Source organism: Bactrocera neohumeralis, chromosome 5 (genome assembly GCF_024586455.1).
Source record: "Bactrocera neohumeralis isolate Rockhampton chromosome 5, APGP_CSIRO_Bneo_wtdbg2-racon-allhic-juicebox.fasta_v2, whole genome shotgun sequence".
Classification (NCBI taxonomy): domain Eukaryota; kingdom Metazoa; phylum Arthropoda; class Insecta; order Diptera; family Tephritidae; genus Bactrocera; species Bactrocera neohumeralis.
Window position 1 is genome coordinate 17,637,768 of NC_065922.1, and position 15,173 is coordinate 17,652,940.

General features: G+C 36.5%; 6 protein-coding genes across 8 annotated transcripts in view; 3 read left to right on the top strand and 3 right to left on the bottom strand.

Moving 5' to 3' along the window:
* Window positions 1-1,337: 1,337 nt before the first annotated feature.
* On the bottom strand, window positions 1,338-5,144 carry LOC126758432 (RNA-binding protein cabeza). Of its 2 annotated transcripts, XM_050472691.1 has the most exons (7): window positions 4,989-5,144; window positions 4,796-4,924; window positions 4,653-4,737; window positions 3,632-3,666; window positions 2,540-2,682; window positions 1,986-2,464; window positions 1,338-1,918 (listed from the first exon to the last, which is right to left on the bottom strand). In XM_050472691.1, exons 1-7 carry the CDS (start codon window positions 4,993-4,995, stop codon window positions 1,558-1,560), a joined length of 1,239 nt encoding a protein of 412 aa, XP_050328648.1. In that variant the 5' UTR covers window positions 4,996-5,144; the 3' UTR covers window positions 1,338-1,557. The 2 variants fall into 2 exon arrangements, with proteins under 2 accessions (XP_050328648.1, XP_050328649.1); XM_050472692.1 differs by lacking the exon at window positions 3,632-3,666.
* A 291-nt stretch (window positions 5,145-5,435) lies between these two features.
* On the top strand, window positions 5,436-8,552 carry LOC126758511 (vesicle transport protein GOT1B). Of its 2 annotated transcripts, none has more exons than XM_050472798.1 (6): window positions 5,436-5,603; window positions 5,721-5,812; window positions 5,866-6,044; window positions 6,106-6,187; window positions 7,195-7,233; window positions 7,720-8,552. In XM_050472798.1, the coding sequence occupies exons 1-6, from the start codon at window positions 5,579-5,581 to the stop codon at window positions 7,735-7,737; spliced, it is 435 nt and encodes a 144-aa protein (XP_050328755.1). In that variant the 5' UTR covers window positions 5,436-5,578; the 3' UTR covers window positions 7,738-8,552. The 2 variants fall into 2 exon arrangements, 1 of the variants encoding a protein (XP_050328755.1); XR_007666857.1 differs by having other exon boundaries at window positions 5,438-5,603; window positions 7,195-7,342.
* On the bottom strand, window positions 6,301-7,057 carry LOC126758512 (cytochrome b-c1 complex subunit 7). The gene is made up of 3 exons (XM_050472799.1): window positions 6,922-7,057; window positions 6,712-6,759; window positions 6,301-6,633 (listed from the first exon to the last, which is right to left on the bottom strand). The coding sequence occupies exons 1-3, from the start codon at window positions 6,959-6,961 to the stop codon at window positions 6,386-6,388; spliced, it is 336 nt and encodes a 111-aa protein (XP_050328756.1). The 5' UTR covers window positions 6,962-7,057; the 3' UTR covers window positions 6,301-6,385.
* Window positions 7,348-9,747, bottom strand: LOC126758510 (uncharacterized). The gene is made up of 8 exons (XM_050472797.1): window positions 8,984-9,747; window positions 8,816-8,924; window positions 8,614-8,749; window positions 8,406-8,550; window positions 8,273-8,349; window positions 8,100-8,215; window positions 7,933-8,047; window positions 7,348-7,859 (listed from the first exon to the last, which is right to left on the bottom strand). Exons 1-8 carry the CDS (start codon window positions 9,619-9,621, stop codon window positions 7,645-7,647), a joined length of 1,551 nt encoding a protein of 516 aa, XP_050328754.1. The 5' UTR covers window positions 9,622-9,747; the 3' UTR covers window positions 7,348-7,644.
* A 506-nt stretch (window positions 9,748-10,253) lies between these two features.
* Window positions 10,254-13,464, top strand: LOC126760407 (splicing factor U2AF 50 kDa subunit). Its single transcript, XM_050476005.1, has 5 exons — window positions 10,254-10,433; window positions 10,530-11,129; window positions 11,274-11,359; window positions 12,468-12,590; window positions 12,658-13,464. The coding sequence occupies exons 1-5, from the start codon at window positions 10,421-10,423 to the stop codon at window positions 13,117-13,119; spliced, it is 1,284 nt and encodes a 427-aa protein (XP_050331962.1). The 5' UTR covers window positions 10,254-10,420; the 3' UTR covers window positions 13,120-13,464.
* Window positions 13,361-15,173, top strand: part of LOC126760409 (protein obstructor-E-like) — a 241,426-nt gene continuing 239,613 nt past the window's right edge. The window contains exons 1-2 of the mRNA XM_050476012.1: window positions 13,361-13,459; window positions 13,518-13,682. The gene's annotated coding sequence lies outside the window, so the exon portion shown is untranslated. The remainder of the gene's footprint in view (window positions 13,460-13,517; window positions 13,683-15,173) is intronic.

Below are 15,173 nucleotides of genomic sequence, written 5' to 3' on the forward strand. Positions count from 1 at the left end.
CTAGATGCGTTTCATCAATTTTGATAAGCACTGCATGTAACTTGCACACAATTATGTATGTATGTATATATTTTTCTTTACAAATGCCCAACAGTCATAAATAGCTGCAGTCCAAATTGATTTCACAGCAAATTTATTCACCTCGTCACGCCAATCGCTTTAGGCATGCAAAATAAAGCTGATTTGATGGCAAGCCATAAAACTCGCCTGGTTAAAAGATAAATAAAATATAGCTTAATCAATCGGGATAATGGCAAAAATTACTATTCACAGAGGTAAATTTGAGGAAATACATTTGCACATATTGCCCGACCCATTTGATCACATTCGAACATTGAATAATGAGGAAGAAGCTCAGCTGTGTGCTGCAGTTGAAGCGATTTACAATTCGAGCAGCTGTCTATGAACTGCAGATCACCGCTTCTAATAACCGGTTCACCCACGGGCGCACTCACGAAATTAAGTTGGCGCTGATTTGAGTGATTTATCATCCTCATACACATAATTACTATTATTATTATTATTGCTTTTTTCGTTATTTCATTTTTTTTGCTTCGAATTTGAAGCCGACAGTTAAAACCATAACCATGCAAAACGAAAACAAACAGTGTAACAAAAAGGAAATAGACAAACATTTGTTTTGATTTCGTTTCTGTTGATTTGGTATTTCGCTGGCGCAATTTAATGTGTAATTTATGCAAATATTTGAAGCCTCTTTGGTTAAGCCCTTTGTTTAAGGTTGTTACTAAATACTTGTAAGGCAGTAAACTTAATTTAATATACATGTGTATGTATATGCATGACTACAAATTGATAAAGCTTTTTATAAAAAAAAAACTTGTTTTTCAATAGACTGCAAGCTGTTATTTCGTATTTAAATGCAAATGAAATGTATTATTAAAAAATTTTATATCGATTCAAACCAGTTTTACGCACTCAAACAAACATATGTTATTTCGGAGAAGAAAATAATTTGAAGACATTAATAATCCATTCAATTTGCATTTTTACTTCCAGTAGGCCGGTTTTGCATTGAAATGTTGTTAATAGTTTAGTAGAAAACTGTTTGAATATAGAGTATAATAATTTGTAACTTAAGTGGATTGCACCCGGATTTTTATTAGACCTAGCACTGCTAACTTGCGGCTTTCAAATGTTGTTGTTGTAGTAGCGGCAGAATCCTGCCGAGCTGACAGTCCTTGGTCGGATAAAAAATCTAGCTGTCGTGTCTCCATTTCAATCGTTGCAGCCTTCTTACTGCCACAGAGGAAACTTAACACACAGTCCTCGGTGTTCATTTTACAATTTAGAGGTGTGGTCCATTAAAAAGCAATTAATTTTTATTTGGTCATTAAATTAAAATTAAGTTTTTTATTTTGAAAAAAGATACATTGTAATATACATGTCGTTATTTTTGTTTCTTCATATCTACTTCTGTTGCAAACTGTTGATATTTAGATAGCAGTAATAATTACGTTCTTAATACAATAAATCTGCTTTACTTAAAAAATTTTTTTAAAGTTAAATACATATATATAACTTAAAATCGCACAACGGTTAATAAGGTCTGGGCCGATTGCCTCCGTCATTTCTAACCGGACCACCGCCTCCATCGCGGCGACCACCACCACCCATTCCGCGGCCACCGCCGCCGCCGCCTCCTCGGCCGCCACCACCTCCAAAGCGGTTGAAACCACCACCACCGCCGCCGCCGCCACCACCGCCATTTCCGCGATCTCTGTTGCCATAACCACCACCGCCGCCACCACGATCGCTGTTGCCATAACCGCCACCACCACTACCGCGGTCACCGCCGTAACCACCACCACCGCTGCCGCCGCCATAGCCACCTCCGCCATAGCCGCCACCACCACCACTGCCGCCTTCATTATCACCATCACTTTTAGGTTCTTTACACCTGCAAATAGAATTTCTTTTATGGTATCTACGCTCAATCAAACAATAGCAATTTGGTGGCTACATACCTATTGCACTCGTTGCGCCAAGCAAAGTTGGTATTATTACAACTGCTACATTTCCAATCACCTTCGCGTTGTGGTACGTTACCACCACCACCTCCACCTCCACCGCCACCTCCCATTCTACCACGGCCACCACGATCTCCACCACCTCCGCGACCGGAATCGTAATCACCACCCGATCCGCCGCCGCCGCGATCAAATCTACCACCTCCACCACGTCCACCGCCACCACCGGGACCGCCACGGCCACCGAAACCACCGCCGCCGCCACCACTACCGCCTCCGCGACCTTTCCAGTTATTTTGACGTTGTGCCAACGAAACTTTAATCGTACAGCCATTGAAATCTCGGCCATCAAACCAAGCAATGGCTGATTGTGCGGCATTCGTATCATCGTAGGTTACAGTAGCTTCACCTTTTGAAACGCCGGTATCTTTGTGTTTGTATAACCAAATTTTAGGTTTCATAGTACGTTTATCTTTCTGCAGGTGGATAAATATCAATTTGAAAACATTAAAAGTTGCGTAATGGCTTATGGAAGCGTTATGCGAACTTACCTTAATTATGCCTATTGCGCCGAAATGCGTTTCAATCGCCATTTCATCGGTCGCGGGATCCATGCCAGAGACAAAGATGGTGTCTTCTTGAGTAACCATTTCGCCAGCACCACCGCCGCCGCCGCCGCCTCCACCATATCCGCCTAAAATAACATAACTAATATTAGCATCATTTCGTCTTAATAAACATATTTAAACTATGAGATATGGTTTGGGCACTAAATTGGTTTTAAGAAACTACTTTAAAACGCTAATTCGAAGTACGATAATGTGAATATGAATAGATAATAATAGCAAGTGTATGACCTTCTAATAGAACACATTTGAAACATAGACGAAGAGTAGTGTAGTCAGTTATATTTTCAAGTACACCTTTGATAAATTTTATCAGGAGCAATAATGAAGATGCTGAAGAATTTAACCATGGTTGTTTGTATAACACCAATACCAAATACATTTGCAATGTATTTATGTACTCCAATATTGTAACACCTCTTTTATTTCTTAAAAAAAAAAAATTAGCAACTTTTGCAAGTTACACACACGAGATACATATTTTGTCAACAGTATATATGCTGTTCATGAAACCAAATTTATAAACCTTTGCGTTTCTTAAAATTTATAGCTTTAAAAAATATTTACAGCAGTTTCACGTTTATTTTCGCTACTTTGTAAACCTTCTACAGTTTCAAACAACCCAAAGCAGATACCACCTTAATGTTTTTGTATACCAAGATCAAATTTATATTGATCAACTGTTTCACCGTATGCGGCATTATACTTATGTATATGTACCATTCACTTGATGCACTCACATGTTGTTTTGACACAAAGTCAGAATACTCTGATTTAAAAAAAGAATGCATTGTAGTATTATTACTCCACAACTGCATACTTTGCAGTTTACCCCAAATGAAGTTTTATATATATGTATATACTCTCTAATAGTTGGCACTCTCAATTAAATACACTATGAAAACACTAGTCATACAATAATTTATACGTAAATCGCAGAGTTAAGAATTGTAAGTAGTAAATGAATTGATTTATACTTTACTCAATTATTTGCAATTTGGCTTGCTTTTATTTTACCTTTATTGTAGCCGTCCTTGCTGCCGCCTCCATTTCTAAAATAGGATATCAAGACTCATTTAAATGTGCATTCGTGATTTGCAGTTGAGAATTTTTAAAAATCATGTTAGATCGCATACACAAGCAAGTACCATTTTCAAGCTGTCTGTAAATGTGTTTTCCTCAATAACCAACCATTAAATTCCCATATGCGTAATTAAACTTTGTTGATCCACGAGATTGCGATGATTTGAACATTACAAAGTTTAAATATTTCGAAATTAACCTTACCCAACTAAGCAATTATACACCAGGCTCTTAGGTACGTATTTCATATTGTGTACTATTCATATTACGCCAACAAAATGAACCACTTAAAACGATTTAGTAACCAGATCATGTTAATTCTCATGGGGTTATTTCTGTTGAATTTTTCACAATGTCGTCGACAGTATTACACCTTTATGCCTTTAAATTACTTTTAAAAAAGTTTCATAAACAATGCAACAATAAAAACAAGTTTCAAAAAATGACAATGTTGGAATTGATTGCTTCTCCACCAAATAAACAGTATGATAGAAACTCACCAAAATATTACGTGTAAAAATACCTCGCTTAAATTAGATAAATTGAAATACTTGTGGAATCAACATGGATCAAATAAAAAAAAAAAAGTAACAAACAGATTTCAACATTTGCACCTTCGTGAATAAAATCGTACCACAAATTTTTTATACCTCTCAAAATCACATGTTTTAAATTAAGATACAGGTAAACATGAAGTTCAATATTTTGCAGCTACAGTAGAGAAGCAAGAATCCCAAATTTCTCAACTTATACAAATTTTGATTTTCAATTATACATACATTCTAAAACAGCACAGATACCCTAAACACTTTGGATTTGATAGCTTTGTCAACAGAATTTGTTTTTTTAGGATTTGAACACGCTCTTTTCGTTATTAGCTTGAGGTAAGCTAATGAATGGGCCTTAGCTTGTGAAGTTGTTTCGTACGAAAATGTAAAGGATAATAGATACATACCCATAACCGCCGCCTCCGCCGCTTCCACGGTCTTGCCAACCGCCGCCGCCTCCACCACCTCCGCCACGGCTACCTGAATCATAACCTACAAATCAACAGAAGTTACAGAAAAACTTTCAGTGCAAACTTAATTTTATAAATACCTCCTTTGTTGTAGGAAGATTGATCGCTGTAGCCGCCACTTTTTGGTTGCATTTGCTGCTGGAAATTCGGCGGTGGTACAGAAAAATTATTGTAACCTCCTCCACCACTAGCACCGCCATAACCTCCTCCTGTGTTATAATTAGCATAAACATTGAAAATCTATCCAAGATATTACTTTAAATGTATACTCACTATCCATGTTTGTTTTTAAGAATCTATTGACACAGTTTAACGCTAAAATATGACTGAATTTCACTATTTAAAACAGCATAAGTTAAAGCCACGCCACTGAGAAAAATTTTTCTGCATTGATTGAAAAATGGCGTTTTGCCGCACGCAGAGTTGTATTTTTGGCAAATATGGCTGTCAACACCTGAGCTGCCGTATCTTTGTAAATCATGTTATTTCAACAAAATTATTGCTTAATATAACAAATACATGAATATTAGGTTAATTATAATAATAAAACAAATTGTATTTCATTTAAAATTGTTTTACAATATTTTTATATCACTTAAAACCGAATTATTTTGAATTCATGATTTTATTTATTCCAAATATGACTTAACATTTTTTGAGTTTCCTAACACTTTTAAAAATGTTTGATTTTCAAAACGAAATGTCATGCAAAGCAAAAATCAGCTGTTCGAACAACCAAAAAGAAAAATCGGTTTACGTGGAAGAGATCAAATAATTCTAGTAAATAATAACTCAATACACTAATTATTGTTACTTTAGATTGTTAAAAATATATTATATATAAATTGTGCACAAGAAGTATCATGATTGAAGTAACCGATTTACAAAGTAAGTCTATAATATCATGAACTGATCCGCGTTAATCGTTTTTGGCTTCAGCCCTTCGTGTTTTTGTTAGTCTTTTAAAATTACTATTGTTGGCTAAATATGAATGTTTTTTTATAGAAATCGGCATAGGCCTGGCTGGTTTTGGTGTCTCCTTTCTATTTTTGGGTGTGCTATTTCTTTTTGATAAAGGATTATTAGCAATCGGCAATGTAATATAACTATAACAGGTGTATTGTATTATGTATTAACAATTAACTTTCAGTTACTTTTCCTAAGCGGTCTTGCCTGCGTAATTGGGGTCCAGCGTACATTCCGGTTTTTCTTTCAAAGGCATAAAGTTAAAGGAACTACAGCCTTTTTTGGCGGAATTTTTGTAGTACTACTTGGTTTTCCTATGATTGGTATGGTTATTGAACTGTATGGATTCTTTGTGTTATTCAGGTAAAGTATATGTTTCATACTTTATTATAATTTACAAAAATGTTTTTTATATTTATTACAGCGGATTCTTCCCAGTGGCAATCAATTTCTTGGGACGAGTGCCTGTGTTAGGTTCTGTTCTGAATGCTCCATTTATCCAAAAGGTAAGTTAATTTTTAGTCAAGAAACAGAAATTCTTGAAAATTACCTTTTTGCCTTTTCTCTGCCTATCTGTACTATGGGTGTCCTTTCTCGCAAAAATATTTAAGATTCACGATTTCAATTGTTTAATTAATTTATTCTCGTTATTTCACACATGTCTAATTAAATCGAATTTTGTATATTAAGATTAAATCACGCGTTTAGTGGTCCTTATTCCACTCTTCGCGCTCTTCACGCTCCTTAATAACTTCCTTCAAATAAGGTTCCAAGTATTTGACATCCTCTTCATATTTAGTCCATTGTTCTTTTGGTAAAAGTGTTTTCGTCATGGACAATTGCAAAGCACGCATGATACGGTAGTTGCGTTCATCGTACAATTTACGGGGGAGACGACGTACAGCTTCTTTCACGTCTTCATTCTCATACAGGCAATCATCACGGTGCAGGCCTACGGGTATGTCATTGTGTGAATTGAAGGTTAGTTATTGAACAACAATAATTACAAAAATTATTAGCAATAACTCACCATATTGATTGAAACCAGACAAGTTATAGGCCCATTTGCCCAAATTTGCTAAAAATAGAGGATACATGGTTATTTATTTGGAAAATAGTAATACATTTTCTATTTACGTAACCAAATGGGAAAACATTCCTGATATATTTTTTAACGTTCAATCATTTAATTCTTAAGTCATACAATAATTGTTTGTATATGCCACACAAATGTACTTACAAAAGACTAAGGGACCTTTCCTGGCAATATATCCCGACATTTCGCACGAATTTAGAGATTTGTACAAAAATCTTCCACAGACGAGCTGATAGAAATATGAAGTAAAATAGAATTGTTGGTGCACTATCGCTGTTTCACTCGCTCAATCGCAATGTGTGACAGTTGACAGATGTATAGCTAACAAATAAGTAATAGATTTTGCAGGGTCGTAATTTTACTGTAAATATAATGAAAATTTTTAACAATTTGATTTTTTTCTTTTATATATTGCAGCTTGTACAAAAACTTGGTGGTGATGGTAATCGAACGACGGTATAGTAGAACTCCAAACAGATTTTCAACTAAGGATAATTTTAATATACTAGTTTATTTCTCCGATGGCTTAAATGTAAAGAGCTAGCTATTTTGTATAAAAATACCAGTAAGTTTAACTATATGTTAGAACAATGATTGATGCGTGTATTTAGTTAATAAGATTTCTTGAAAATCTTTTTCTTTTTAAGAAGTTACTACTTTAATACAACTTATAATACGGATCCTTGTTTCTTATTTTGTATGCATTGTATATATCTAAATTTCCAGTAGAATACGCATTATATGCATAAAATATAACTGATTTGTATTAAAAAATCATTAATTTTTGAACAATATAAAAACATTTTGGTTTATAACATAACGTGATTTAATATCAATATTATCTCATAAGAGAATTTACTAACAGTGTTAAAATGTTCCTTTAAGCATGCGCGTAAATGCATTTTTAATTGACATCTTCTCATCCGATTTAAATTCTTGCAGGATTCCACTTTCACATGAAAATACCCGACTTAATGGCGATTTTTGTATGCTCAATTTGAAAACGGACATACTAATTTGCATATTCTGTGGTTGCAACAAAGGTGACGGCGAGTGCGGCATATGAGCGATGTGTATACTTTCTAAAAAAAAAAAAACATCAATAAAAGAAATTAATAACAAATTATAGTTGTTAAAAGTTTCATGTTTACATACCCATATCGCAAAATTTACCAATAGTCCATTTTAGCAGACTTAGCAGAGGAAATTCTAAAATTTTACGCCGCAATACTTCGACAACCAAATTCACCATGTAGATACAAAGGCGCAACTACAAGAAAATAATTAATAATTTGAATAAAAATCTTTTAAAATTGTTTTACCGTTGTGAAAACCACGTAATAAACCAATACCGTTGGAAACAAAAAGAGTAGCGAAGTAAAGAATATAGTGGCAAGATACAACTGTCGGTTAACATAATTATGTGACTCCACGCGATCTGCAAGTCATGCTTATTTAGCTAAATTAGATGTGTGAATTATTAAACTATATTTACTTTTAAGTACATTGTAACGTTTGCCCAGCATTACCTTCCAAAGTACTTGAATACCTCTAATCTCCACTTTGTACAATCTAATTAAACACAAATTATTTGTTATTGAAATTTCCATATACAATGGGCAACTTACACTGCTGTGTAAATATAGAAGCAATGCGCATGCAAGCCGATAATGGACATCAACATCGGCAAAGACGCTAATTGAAAAGAGATTCCTATGAAACCAAGCATGGCAATTGGCACAAAGAGTTGACGCACGATTGGTTCGATAAGATCTGGATGGAGAAACGTACAATTATAATACATATATAATTTATAGAATGTATGCACGTAATTACCTAAAAACTTTGCCCACAAATCAATGTGATAATTAAAACAATCGAGTAAAAAATTGTTAAGATGTTCATTTAGCTTTAGGCCAATTGGGCTGCCTTTCAGTGAACGCAGCAGCAAGCGCAGCTTTTGTATGACCCACTAAAATATGTAATTTTCAAGCAAAAAACATTGCCTTATATAACCATTGTGCGCGCTACTACTCACGTGTGATGTTGCTAGCAGGTAATCGCCGGATTGGGAAACGTAAAAGAGTAAGAAAATCATTACACTAACACCGAGAATTTTATCCACTGTTATGTTCAGTTTCCGTTTTCTAAAATGAAAATACATTTTAGATATTGTTTAATAAAAATTCAATTTCAACGAACTTACCCAGTTGCGTCCAATCTACGCCACTCCAAAAAGTGTGTGTAAATTGATGTTTTTTGCATAAGCGTTTTAACTGGCTTACACTCCAGCAATATAATTAATAAATATGTTATTAAATTAGGCAGTAAAAGTAGTAACTTTTGTAGAATACTGAATATCGTGACTTTATGCACTTTATTTTGCTTGTGATTTTCATTTAACAGACGGCACAACAATACAACATCATTACATTGGTCGGTCTCTTCCTCGCCATTTCTCTCGGCAATCGTGTCGCTTTTATTCGTCTCACAATTGACGCTATATTCGTACAACTGCAACATTTTTGGCACATCATATAGGAAGACATTCACTTGTGTAGTATTAGACGGTTTTATGCTCAGTTTAAGCAAATAAATGTTTGGCGTGTCACCGTCGTAGGCAAAGGTCAACGCAACATCACGATGTTGTAAGGCTGATGTTAGTCCGGCACGAACTATGTGTCCCAAGTGCCGCAAATTGCTTTGACTTGCACTCTGATAATCTTGATGCGCAATAATATAATAGGAAATTGCATTATTTTCATTGATTTGTATTTCTCCATATATATCACAGTCTTTTTTCGTGTGAAATAGAAAAGCGGGCAGGAAAATTTTTACGCTCATAGTTCATCACAATTGGAAGATTGTAAACAAAATAATAACTACAGCTGTTTGCTTGGTGTTGCCGCACTTCTGGTTTTAGTTTTTATTTTGTATTAGGGCAGTTTTACATTTTAGGCAATGCATTTTTGTTGTAATGATTCGGTATGTAACTGTTATATGTTTGATAACATCGAAAACTACCTGAAACCATATATTAAAATAACAAATACTGAAGTTGAAATTTTGTTTTCCTTTTACTTTCTGGGCAATTTCAAAGTTTTTACGCAAATATTATAACATAATAAAGCTTCCTGGCGATTGGGTTTCGTCTTTATTTAAATAAAGTATTAAATTATGTTTACAGAAAAATTCTGCTGTATTAAAAAATCTAATTACGTCGAATTAGCCTTGACTATTATATAGATATACTTTGCTTAAACAATTTTTGAATTACTAACAGGGAAAACATTTAAATATTACGTATTAAGTTCATCAGTTAAATTTTTTACATAGAAGCAAGCAAGAATTCTTGCCTAATACCGACGAAAGCAAATCATAATTCAAGCTCATTAGTAAGAATGATGGCAACCAGGTTGTACAATATTTGACGTCTGATAATATGTTTGTCTCTCTCTTCACTTTTGACATTTGTGCGTAGCGTCTGTCAGAAAAATCTTCGCCAACGAATTCGGCTTGTGCACACTTCCATAAAAAAAAGTTGTAGTTTTTCAATCATTGTGCTTAAAAATATATACTATTTATTAAATATTTTGGAAACATCCATCATTAATATTATTGTGTAATTACTAGTAGCCATAAAATGGGTTCAGAAGGTGAGTAATTGTGGAGTTTTTTAGCAACGAATAACGTGTATACTTAAAGCTACATGTATGAATATATGTATGTATGTATATTTTTTTTTTTTGCAGACCGTGATAGGCGCCGCCATAGATCGCGTTCAAGAGACCGCGAACGAGAACGCGAATATCGTCGTTCACGTTCTCGCGATCGTAAGCGCGAGGGTGGTGCTGGTGGCCGTGATCGGCACACACGTTCGCGCCGCAGAAAACCTTCATTATATTGGGATGTACCACCACCAGGTTTTGAACACATTACACCCATGCAGTACAAAGCAATGCAAGCAGCCGGTCAAATACCGGCAAATGCTGTACCCGAAATACCGCAAGCGGCCGTGCCAGTTGTGGGTTCAACCATAACGCGACAGGCACGTCGTCTCTACGTAGGCAATATACCATTCGGTGTTACCGAAGACGAAATGATGGAATTCTTCAATCAACAAATGCACTTGACGGGTCTGGCACAAGCGGCTGGCAGTCCAGTTTTAGCATGCCAGATAAATTTGGATAAGAATTTTGCTTTCTTGGAATTCCGTTCGACTGATGAGACCACACAGGCAATGGCATTTGATGGCATCAACTTTAAGGGTCAGAGTTTGAAGATACGACGTCCGCATGATTATCAGCCCATGCCCGGAGTAGCTGATGCGCCGCCAATAACGGCGCCAGTGGGTAAGTTGTACATTTTTGTAAAAAAGAAACTTTTTTTCTAAGAAAGAAAATTTTCTGCATTCTAAAAAGGAAACGTTTCTTAGAAAGAAACACTTCCTTAAACAGAATAATTTGTAAAAATATATAATTTTTTTTTATTTTCAGCTAATGGTGTCATTTCGACCGTGGTGCCAGATTCGCCGCACAAGATTTTCATTGGTGGCTTGCCTAACTATTTGAATGAAGAGCAGGTAATTTGGCTGATTGCTGCACTTTGTTGATATATCCAGAATAATGTAATTGTAAAGTTTTTTTGCCACAGTTTATGAGGCAGTGCGGCTACGGGCATACATGAGTTCTAAAGAAAGAGAATTTCCAAAATTTATTTAAATTTTTCCCCTGTAGCATTATAGGCGTATCCAGTATACCAAATGCGGTTGCAGTCAAGCAGCGCTGCATATGCGTGGCAATTTAGTTATCATTTGAATTCCTCTTTCAGCTTAAATTTCAGCGCAGAACTTCTGCAACGGTTTTGAATTTTCAGCACCAAATTTCACTTTTCAGCTCTTCTTACAGCTTCATTTTCAGCTCCAGTCTCGACAACGCACTTAAATTAACTTTCAGCTAGATTGATCTGTTCGTAAACATATTTTGAGCTAAATTTAAAACAATTTTTTTTGTTGTTGTTTATATGTATATACATATCTACCTAGATTTGTTGTCAGAACTTGTATTAATTGTGTTTTTGATTGTTTGGTCATTTGTAGCTTAGGTTGCATCATACACCACAGCAACAAGAAAGAACTCGTAGAAGGTTCGCTTTCGCTTTCGATTTTATTGCAGTTGCATCGACCATGCCCACTGCACCCACCTACATAACAAAACAAAACACACATCTTTTCTTGCGTGTGCATTAAGTTGCGAGTACAATATATGCGGTGTGAGAAACTTAAGTGAGTGCGTGTCGATGCAGTGAAATTGCAATACGCATGCAAATGTCGGTGTAAAAGGCAAGTTTATAAAAATTGACAACAAAAATTCCATTTGCAAAAATCTCTACAGGAACTTTTCAGAATAACAAAATACTAAGTAAACTACAAATCAATGTCGACAATTTCGTTTAGCCAATCCCAATGTTATTTTGTTTTAGGTGGTGGTGGTGGAAGGACATGCACTCCCATTAAAGGGTGACTTATAATCGCTGTGGAATTGCAATTAGCTCTTTTATGACGATTAAAACAATGCAAAGTTCGAAGCTGTCAATACAATTTAGAATATTTTTTTTATTATCATTTTGCTAATAACTCAACCGCATTTATAGCCAAAAATTAATCGCAAATGCTTTCTAAACCCCACTAGGTAAAAGAGCTGCTACTCTCGTTTGGACAATTGCGCGCTTTCAATCTGGTAAAGGATGCCGCCACCGGTTTGAGCAAAGGCTATGCGTTCTCTGAGTACGTCGATCACAGCATAACCGATCAGGTAAACAGGAAACTTAGAAAATATTCATTAAAAATTCGAAATTTAATTTCTTGTTATTGCCTTGCAGGCCATAGCCGGGCTGAATGGCATGCAGCTGGGCGATAAAAAGTTGATAGTACAACGCGCCAGTGTTGGTGCGAAGAATGCACAGAATAGCGCCACCACCGCTGCGCCGGTCATGATACAAGTGCCCGGCTTGTCGATGGTCGGCACCTCGGGTCCACCCACTGAAGTGTTGTGCTTGTTGAATATGGTCACACCGGATGAGTTGCGCGATGAGGAGGAGTACGAAGATATTTTGGAGGATATCAAAGAGGAATGCAATAAGTATGGTGTTGTGCGTAGTGTGGAAATACCCCGACCCATTGAGGGTGTTGATGTGCCCGGTTGTGGTAAAGTGTTTGTCGAGTTCAATTCCGTTATGGATTGTCAGAAGGCACAGCAAGCGTTGACCGGTCGTAAGTTCAGCGATCGTGTTGTGGTCACATCCTACTTTGATCCGGATAAATATCATCGACGTGAATTTTAAGTCGCAAGCGGTAAATGGCACGTACGCATCCCTTCAAATTCTTTAAAACCCAAATGTATGTCAATCATTTACACACATTTGCAAATATATATAGTCTTCATAATTGTGAGAGAATAACTGAATTTAATTTATATCGTAAGCAAAGCATCACCGTACTTCAGCCAATAGCCCGAAAAGTGTTGGCTCACATCCATTTTAATGTATTTTCGAAGGAAATCACAGGTTAAATAGCAAGCAGCATATACGTTTATAATAATTGAATTTTGTTTTCGCGATTTGTTTCGAAAACTATAAGTATTGGTATTCGGAATGGCGTTAATTAATAAAGATGAAACTTTTGGTAAATATACTCTTTCATATTTTTTCATTAGTGTACTTATCTGTGCAATTACTTGCAGACTACAAATATTTTTAATTGAAAACGTCAGTATAAGAATAGAATAAGATAAGCGGTATTGGATTTTATCAAGTATTAATCATATTTTCGGATAGAGCGATCTGAGCACTTAGTTTGCTCAATATTTTTTGGATTGAAAATGCCGTTAGGGGGATTAACGCTTAAGGTAATTTTTTTCAAGTATTTATTTAACTTATTGTTAAGATAGTAGAACGGTATTTGTTGAAAATCGGATTGATCCCTTTAAAGGAAATCGTTACCAAAGAGGGTCCTAACCGGGATCTAGTTAAGCGGCTATCTCTTCTACCTTAACTCATCCTCGCTGCACGGAACCTAATACTCTTCCCCATTGAATCCAATTCCGACTGTCAATAACCCTAAGATTTTAGGTGCGACATTAGACAGCTCTTCCACACGTTTGCGATTATTGTCAAAGTACAGAGCCGCAACAAAATCTTCAATTTGCTAGCCGGAAGCGCTTGGTGAAAATCCAAAGAAACGTTGTTGGCAACATGGCTTCGGACTATAACGCGATGCCACTTGATGTCTCCTATCGAACATCTGCACAGTGAGGCACACTTGCTCCCAGTTAAGGAGCATCTTGAACTCGTCTCCAGGCAGTTTTTGCTCGGGTGATTTCGTAGAAATCTTCTCTGCAGTCGCCTGCTTGAAGTGAAACCGCCTCTTAGGAGCATCAAGAGGTCTTTCCTCAACTACGTCGACGACATAAGACAATACGCTATTCACAGTGGAGCCATAAATACGTTCACCGGCTCGAGTTGCCGCGAGAATCGAGTGTGATCCTTGGACAGATTCGTTCTGGTTACTGTAGCAGCTTAAACTCCTACTTGTCCAAAATCCATCCCGACATATCAAATATATTTGCAGCGTGCAACGAGTCCCCGCATGACACTACCCACCTCTTTGTATGCCCAGCTAACCTTACACATCTGACACCCCTCTCGATTAGAATACTCTTATAGATTTGTGAGCCACACCAAAATCTTGAAATCGCTAGCCGGCAGTGCCTGGGTAATGCACAAAGAAACCTTGTTGGCAGCATACAACAAAGTTTTGTCTCTTGAGGCCCCCTGTCGAACATCTATATAATGAGGTCTGCATGCTTCCAGTTGAGGAACACAATGCACTGCGCTCCAAGCAGCGTCTGACCCTGCAGTCGTCTGTTTGAAACGGCCCCTAGGAATATTCCCAGACTGCGGACGCAGCAAACTTACCCAGACTACGGACACTCACTTACCGCCATTTACAGTGGAGCCATTAACACCTTCATCAACTTCATCATAGTAAATGACGTACTTGGAGTTTAAACACCAACCATAGCAAAAGAAGAGCTCGAGCTGTGCCGAGATTTCGTTCTGGCTACTGCAGCAGGTTAAACTGGTTTTATCGACCCAGGCATGTCAAGTATTTGTCTTGCGGGCAATGTGTCCCCGTATAACTGTAACTACCTCTTTGCATATCCATTGATTTCAATTCATCCAACACTCCTCTCCCTATGGTACGTCTCTGTCGAAACAGCACGTTTTCTGGTCTCACCGTTCGATGACAACCAACTTGAACCTTATCACTCAAATTAGGACTAGATAACCGCTACAACAACAACAACAGGATTTACCCAAAGCCTCACTAAAAAACC